This window comes from Hemiscyllium ocellatum, chromosome 24, assembly GCF_020745735.1.
Source record: "Hemiscyllium ocellatum isolate sHemOce1 chromosome 24, sHemOce1.pat.X.cur, whole genome shotgun sequence".
Taxonomy (NCBI): domain Eukaryota; kingdom Metazoa; phylum Chordata; class Chondrichthyes; order Orectolobiformes; family Hemiscylliidae; genus Hemiscyllium; species Hemiscyllium ocellatum.
The window spans coordinates 16,373,039-16,381,466 of NC_083424.1; the positions used below are offsets into that span (position 1 = coordinate 16,373,039).

The window sequence follows — 8,428 nt, forward strand, 5'->3', positions numbered from 1 at the left end:
AGACTGAATATGAGGCTCCGATTGATTTTCAAATTGATGGCTGTATTTAATCCCGTGGGTGGCCAAGCACTGACCAGACAATTATCCAGGTCGAACCTGGGTCCTTTGTGCTGTGAGGCAGTGGTACTACCACTTGCTGCTGTACCAACCTGAGTAAAGTGGGATAGGATTTGTAGGGTTGAGCAAATATACCAACATCAACTACTTGCTTTCCACCAGCACCTCTCCCTGATGCTGTGAACTTTGATTGGCCACTGAGGACCTGATAGAAAGGATCCTCCCCCTGCCACAAATTGTAGACAAACCCATTGGAATATGCTGGGTGACCCTCATGAGAATTTTGTTTAAATCTTGAGCCACTACTGAACTCTGATGGACTCAATATAAGTTTACGTCAAGTGACTCATTAATAAGCCATACTGGCAATCCACTAGCAGACAGTGGGATTCCCACATCGGACACATCCCTAATTCTCCTGGACCACCAATCATCTTGCCCACTCTAGTGGGTTCAAATAAATTGGAGGAAAAATTAATTGCATTTATTTATTTGACCACTACTAATGCAATAAAAGGATTATGTTCCACACATATTTGATATCAAACTTAATGATCTTGCACAATATAGCCTCTTGCCCTATTTGAAGAAAATACATATGGAGTTATTTATGTTTTGGGGTGAGGATTTTATGGAAGCAGTGTTTTGCATGTTGCTATAATATTACACAGGGGTTCCGATCAATTCTCAAACTGATGGCTAGAGGTGAAGAGATACTGAGTATTAAGGACTAAATCCTGGCCATAGTCTCCATTGATCCTTTATTTTCTAACAGTCTATGGATTGTTCAATAGAGGCCAAAACGCTTACAGGCCTCTAGGCAGACACACACACTATGCTAGATGACTCATTATGACATCCCAAGTGTTAATGTGAATGTGAACCCAAGAAACAAGGCAAGTCCAATAAACTGAAAATATGTTGCTGGTTAAAGCACAGCAGGTTAGGCAGCATCCAAGGAACAGGAAATTCGACATTTCGGGCCAGAGCCCTTCATCCTGATGAAGGGCTCTGGCCCAAAATGTCGAATTTCCTGTTCCTTGGATGCTGCCTAACCTGCTGTGCTTTAACCAGCAACACATTTCAGCTCTGATCTCCAGCATCTGCAGACCTCACTTTTTACTCGAAGTCCAATAAACTGCCAGATGGCCAATCTGTTTACCATCTAGCATGCAACTAACTATCCTGAACTCATTGTCAATTCTATACAGCCCAGTCTAACATGCAAACCAACCTTCCTTACACTGAACTAGTCTGTATTTCCTGCTGCCTTGGAAAAGCAACCAATGTAATCAAAGACCTCTCCCATCCAGTTATACTGTCTTCCACCCTCTTGCATTGAGTAAAAGATACAAAGGTTTGAAAACATGCACCAATAGATTCAAGAATACTTCTTCCCCACTGTTAGCAGAATTTTGAACGGACTTCTCAAGTATTAAAGCTGAACTCTCTCTGCGGTTTCTCTGTAGCTGTAACACTATATTCTGATTTCTGTTCTAGTACCCTGATGTACTTATGAATGGTATGATCTGCCTGAATAGCATGCAAAACAATACTTTTCACTATATCTCGGTACATGGGACAGTCATGAATCAAGTCAAATAGTGATCTATTTTGTATCCATTCATTGTCTGTACTGTATTTGAAGCATCTTGGAATTAATAATTTTAATCACTTCATTATTTCTATGTTAGAAAATAACAATAAGGAGCAGAATGGCCATTTAGTTTCTCAATTCTGCCTCCCCATTCAATTAGAACATGGCTGATCTGACCCTGGCCTCAACTCCTCCTTCATGCCAGCTCTTCATTGCTCTCAACTTCCTGATACTTCAAATACGTATCCATCTCCTTTTTAAATGCTTTGTGATCTAGCCTCCACAATTCTCTGGGTACAGAATTCCAAACATGCATTACCCTCTGGGAGAAGCTATCCCTTTGCATCTCAGTTTCAAATGGGGAGTCCCCTTGTTCTGTTATATGATTTACCAGGACACTGGTCCCAGTATGGTTCAAATGAAGCCTGTCCCAACACAACTGCTGTCTCTTTCCCCAGTACCCCATGAATCAGAACCCATTTTTCCCACAGCAATGTCAGGGCCATGCATTTCTCTCTCTAATCTCATTTACCCGATGCCAATTTGCACATGGTTCAGTTACTAATTCAGAGATGAGTACTTTAGTGGTTTTGCTTTCTAATTTAGCTGAGTTGCTTCTCATCCCTTGATAGAATCTCTTTTTGTGATTCACTTACATCATTGGTACCTATGTGGGCAAACGACAACTGTATCTTTACTCTCCGACTCCAAGTTCCTCTCTAGCACAGAAAAGAGTCCTTCACCTTGGCATGAGGCAGATAATAGGATTCAGGATTCTGTTTTTGCTGCAGAGAACCTACCATACATAGCCACAACACATCAGTAAAATGAAACCTAAAATGTTAACCATCTGGGAATATACCAAGTCCTAACCAACGTACATATATAAATACAAATCAGGTCTTTTATGACAGGACAGCTCAAGTTGCATACGCTTCACTTAGGTTCTTAGGCCAAGAAATTTAACTGAGACGCACAGCCTGCTGTGCAATTGATAGTGACAGTGGCCCAGTGGTTAGCACTGCTGCCTCACAGTAGCAGGGTCCCAGGTTCAACTCGAGCCTCGGGACACTGTCTGTGTGGAGTTTTCACATTTTCCCAGTGTCTGTGTGGGTTTCCTCCCACATCCCAAAGATGTGCAGGCCAGGTGAATTGGCCATGCTGAATTGCCCACAGTGCTAGGTGCATTAGTCAGAGGGAAGTGGGTGGGTTACTCTTTGGAGGGTCATTGTGGACTTGTTGGGCTGAAGGGCCTGTTTCCACACTGTAGAGAATCTAATTTAATCATTTTGAGACAGGATGCTGTCAGCTTGACTCTCTAACCTTGCAATTACTTCCCACTTTTATCTGTTATTCCTCAGATAAGTGAGCCAGAAACCCATTTTTGAAGTTTTTACCAAAAAAGAACTTGCATCTAACACTGGTAAACCTAAGATTCCTATCTGGATGAAGTTGATCTCTGGTCACTCCTCATAGGGAAATTCATGTTTTTATATCTGTAGAGAAAAGCAAACAAATGTTGAATTGGACAAATAGTTTTCCACTGTATAAACCTGCAGAGCTGTATAGGTGAGGGTGAATGGAGACCATGGCAAAAGAATGATTGAGTGGTGATATACATGAAACTTAATTTCCATTTACCTTTATCTTGTCAGTACTGGCACCCAATAAAAAGAAAAAGTAATAAAATCACATGGTGGAATGGTAGAACAGCCAGGCTGGGAGATCTTAAGATATCTCGATTTAGATGGATCTCAGGTATATTCTGCATGTCATTTGATAGTTCCTTCTCTTCATGCCACATATTTATAAACTCAACCATTATCTGCACTTTATGCCTTCATCACTGAGCTGACTGGTAAATGGAATATAAATGGAACGTAAAACTAAAGGGTGAAAACCACAGAATGAAATATCAAAAGGTAGAAGTAAAAACCACAAAAGATGGAAAGTCAAAATGGATAGCAAGTCTTACTATCAGAAAGTGTGAAACTTAACCAGATGTAGTGTGGTTAGGCTGGAGTAGAGAATTGTAGAGAATTGCCAAATTCAATATAAGGAGCCATCCAAGGAAACAAAAAATAGAAAAAAAAATGTCGAAAGTTCAGATTTACTCACTATTCTCATTGTCAGGTAGCACAGAGTCATAGAGATGTACAGCACGGAAATGGACCCTTTGGTCCAACTCATCCATGCCAACCAGATACCCTAATCTAATCTAGTCCCATTTGCCAGCACTTGGCCCATATCTCTCTATATCATTCCTATTCATATACCCATCCAGACGCTTTTTAAATGCTGTAATTGTACCAGCCTCCGCTACTTCATCTGGCAGCTCATTCCATACACGTACCACCCTCTGTGTAAAAACGTTGCCCCTTAGGTCTGTTTTATACCTTTCCCCACTCACCCTAAACCCATGCCCTCTAGTTCTGAACTCTTCCACCCCAGCAAAAAGACCTTGTCTATTTATCCCATCCATGCTCCTCATGATTTTATAAACCTCGATAAGGTCACCCCTCAGCCTCCGATGCTCCAGGGAAAACAGTCCCAGCCTACTCAATCTCTCCCTATAGTTCAAATCCTCCAAACCTGACAATATCATTGTAAATCTTTTCTGAACCTTTTCAAGTTTCTCAACATGCTTCCGATAGGAGGGAGACCAGAATTCCACACAATATTCCAAAAGTGACCTAACCAATGTCCTATATAGCCACAACATGACCTCCCAACTCCTATACCCAATGCTCTGACCAATCAAGGAAAGCATACTAAATGCCTTCTTCACTATCCTATCTATCTGCGACTCTACTTTCAAAGAACTATGAACCTGTACTCCAAGGTCTTTTTGTTCAGCAACACTCCCCAGGACCTTACCATTAAGTGTATAAGTCCTGCTCTGATTTGCTTTTCCAAAATTCAGCACCTTGCATTTATCTAAATTAAACTCTATCTGCTATTCCTCAGCCCATTGGCCCATCTGAGCAAGATCCCTTTATACTTCGCTGGCGACTACACCTCTAATTTTGGTGTTATCTGCAAACTTACTAACTATACCTCCGATGTTCACACCCAAACCATTTATATAAATGACAAAAAGCAGTAGACCTAGCATTGACCCTTGCGACACATCACTGGTCACAGTCCTCCAGTCTGAAAAGCAACCCTCCACCGTCATCCTCTGTCTTCTAGCTTCGAGTCAGTTCTGTATCCAAATTTATGTTATTACATTTACACAGATATATAAAACAAGACATTTGTTTGTACATTAGGCCATGTTCTTTGTCGCTAAAATATTATGTCCACACATTAAACAGTTTTCCCTAAGGAAAGGGATATGCTTTTGAGGGTGGTTTTCTTGCATTTCAGTCCTGATGAGTGTAAGTTGAAAAGCTTTCACTACAAGTCTCATTTTATTAATATTTATGTTCTGCAATACCTAGCAATTATTAGATTTTTAAATTCTGGAATAAAGTGTAAAGTTCATGCACTACATAAAAGTTTATATCAAATGAAACAGGATGTGAGAGGAAATATTTAAAAGACAAAGACAAGAAGAGGATAAATATCTAATATTTTGCCATAATTGATGAGGAGTGAACAAAATAGGAATGTTACATTTTGGGAAAAATCACCAAAAAGTGTGGAGAAAAGTTAATAACTCGCCCTGGCCCCATCTCCCTTAGTAATAGTTTTCTACCTCTGGTACTGAGACAGATGGAAGATCAGCAATTTATATTCACAGAATCTGTACCCATGAAAAAAATGACATCAACACCAATGTTTCCAGCAAAGTCATTCATTCAGATTGTTAAAGTCAAGCTAATTATTTATCTTATCAGGCACTATTATTCAGCCTTTAAAATTCTGACAAGCAATTCAGGACATGTTAGATTCAACAGTACATCCATTTCCGTTTCTATTTAATGCAGTGAAGTTTGAATTGAACAAGGTAAAAACAATGACTGCAGATGCTGGAAACCAGATTCTAGATTAGTGGTGCTGGAAGAGCACAGCAGTTCAGGCAGCATCCAAGGAGTAGGAAAATTGACGTTTCGGGCAAAAGCCCTTCATCAGGAATACAGGCAGAGTGCCTGAAGGATGGAGAGATAAAAGAGAGGAGGGTGGGGGTGGGGAGAAAGTAGCATAGAATACAATGTACTCTTTGCTACCTTCCCCAACCCTCCCCTCTGACCTATCACCTTCATCCCCTCCCTCACTCACCTATTGTTCTCTAAGCTACTTTCTCCCCACCCACCACCCTCCTCTCATTTATCGCTCCACCCTTCAGGCACTCTGCCTGTATTCCTGATGAAGGGCTTTTGCCCGAAATGTCGATTTTCCCGCTCCTTGGGTGCTGCCTGAACTGCTGTGCTTTTCCAGCACCACTCTAATCCAGAATCCCTTAAATTGAACAAGTAGCGTTGTTTAAATTGTGGAAACTGATCAAGTGGATTAGTCTCAGTTTTTCATAATGTTAATCCTATTATAGCTACTAAAGGTCTGTATTAATTACAAGAATCAAGTACTTCACTAAAAAGAATTATCATTCCTTCTAATAACTTCTTCAAATGCATACTCATTAATTGAACAAGGAAAACAGCTTGAGTGATATGGTTTTTCTTTAATTTGTACTCCAAAAATGCTTATTTCCAGTGTGGAAACTCAGATGAAAAGGGAATGGAACCCCACGATGCTGGGTCACCAATCTCTGCTTCATGCACCCTTTCTGAGAGTTTCTCTGGCATGTTTTTGCCTGGAGAAACATGAAAATCAGGTATACTGAGTGATACCATCAGGCACCTTATGGATCACTACCTGGTAATAGCATGAGAACTGTATTGTTTAACCCCTTTAGATTGAAGACGTTGGCAGGCTGGAAATTTCAGAGGATTCAAGTAGATCACATATCAAAGCTGGAGCCTGTCTGGGGATGTTGCTTTTGTACAGTGGCAGAAAGCTTTGGAGCTGGCAGCATTTACACGTAGACAATACCTGTTTATTTCCCCTTTCTTTGGAAGCATTTCCAAAGGATATTGCTGTCCCGGGAGACTGAACTCGAGCTAAGTTGGTTATTAATGTGCTACACATTTTGAGTATTTTCTAATTATTTTTATTCCCCATTAAGCTAATTGTCTGTTATTATTTTAAATCCTAACTTAAGAAAACCAATGTAATAGTCCAAACATCAACCTGGATGAGTTGAAGAGTGTGGTGCTGGAAAAGCGCAGCAGGCCAGGCAGCATCCGAGGAGCAGGAGAATCGACATTTCGGGCATAAGCCCTTCTTCAGGAATGAGGCTGGTGTGCCAAGCGGGCTGAGATAAAAGGTAGAGTGGGGGGAATTTGGGGGAGGGCAGCTGGGAATACGATAGGTGGAAGGAGGTGAGGGTGAGGGTGAGGGTGATAGGCCGGAGAGAGGGTGGGGTAGAGAGGTCGGGAAGAAGATTGCAGGTCAAGAGGGCAATCCCAGGTGGAATTGAAATTCATCACACCGCCCTCTTGACCTGCAATCTTCTTCCCGACCTCTCCGCCCCCAACCCCTCTCCGGCCTATCACCCTCACCCTCACCTCCTTCCACCTATTATATTCCCAGCAACCTCCCCCAAATCTCCCCCCCCCCCCCCCCCCGCAACCTTTTATCTCAGCCCGCTTGGCACACCAGCCTTATTCCTGAAGAAGAACTTAGCCTGAAACATCGATTCTCCTGCTCCTCGGATGCTGCCTGGCCTGCTGCGCTTTTCTAGCACCACATTTTTCAACTCTGGTCTCCAGCATCTGCAGTCCTCACTTTCTCCTAATCAACCTGGATGAGATCAGATCGTGAGTGGAGCCAAAATCAAATCTGGATTTGCATCTGAACCACAGCAGAATCCATTTACTCAATATAAAAACACCTTACATTATACAGCACCTTTAATATATTAAAACTATTAGGAAGCTTAAAGTTTGATTTGGAAACCTGAATTGAGCAAAAATTATTTTCTTTTAAGTAAGTACAAATCTTACTTTCAAAGTTTTTATCTCTCCTCAAATCATTGGTGGCACAGAGAGCACAGCTTAGAATACAGGCACATTTACACACTGGATGGAAATACATTACATTTAGATAGGATACCAATGGCTTGATCTCCCTTGTCCAGTATCTTTGTTATTTGATACTTTAATGCTATTGTGTATACAGTCAGTTCTTCTATAACACAATGGTTACGATCTTGTGCGCCCTGTGTTATAGAAAAATCGTGCTTTAGAAACAGCGCTTAAAGTGTTGGTGCTGTAATCGTGTTACAGCCAGTACACATTTTAAAAGTTCGTGCTGTAGAAACAGTGCCCCCAATTCATCAATTGCATTACAGCGAATTCATGTCGATGAAACACGCGTTATAACAGAACGACCTGTAATATCATTTTTTCTCTCGGTAACAGGCAGTATTATAATGGGCATTAACGCGAAAGGTGACTGCTTAAAGCACTGGTATGAGTGCCTGAAGAACAAGGATAAGAAGATTGAACGCTGGCATACTCTGTACAATGCGAATCCCATTCCCAGTGACTGATCTGCATCCTTATCAAAGCCGACATTGAGTTTGTGCCATCAAATTTGGCCACTTCCTTCTTCCTTCGTCCATCCTATTTTCTTTCATTTGAAAATACTTTGATGAGGGGACACCATCTCTGTGAAAAGTGTTTAATCAACATTTGTCCTGTGCTTAGTACAAAATATATATTACAATCACCTTGGAACACATCACTGCACCATACATGCAAAACATCA

At 41.2% G+C, this 8,428-nt stretch overlaps 1 protein-coding gene across 1 annotated transcript in view; it reads left to right on the forward strand.

The window, feature by feature from the left end:
- Nucleotides 1-8,210, forward strand: part of LOC132827449 (rabphilin-3A-like) — a 120,720-nt gene extending 112,510 nt beyond the window's left edge. Inside the window, exon 19 of the mRNA XM_060844135.1 lies at nt 8,080-8,210. Coding sequence (XP_060700118.1) covers nt 8,080-8,210 — 131 coding nt within the window. The remainder of the gene's footprint in view (nt 1-8,079) is intronic.
- Nucleotides 8,211-8,428: the final 218 nt, after the last annotated feature.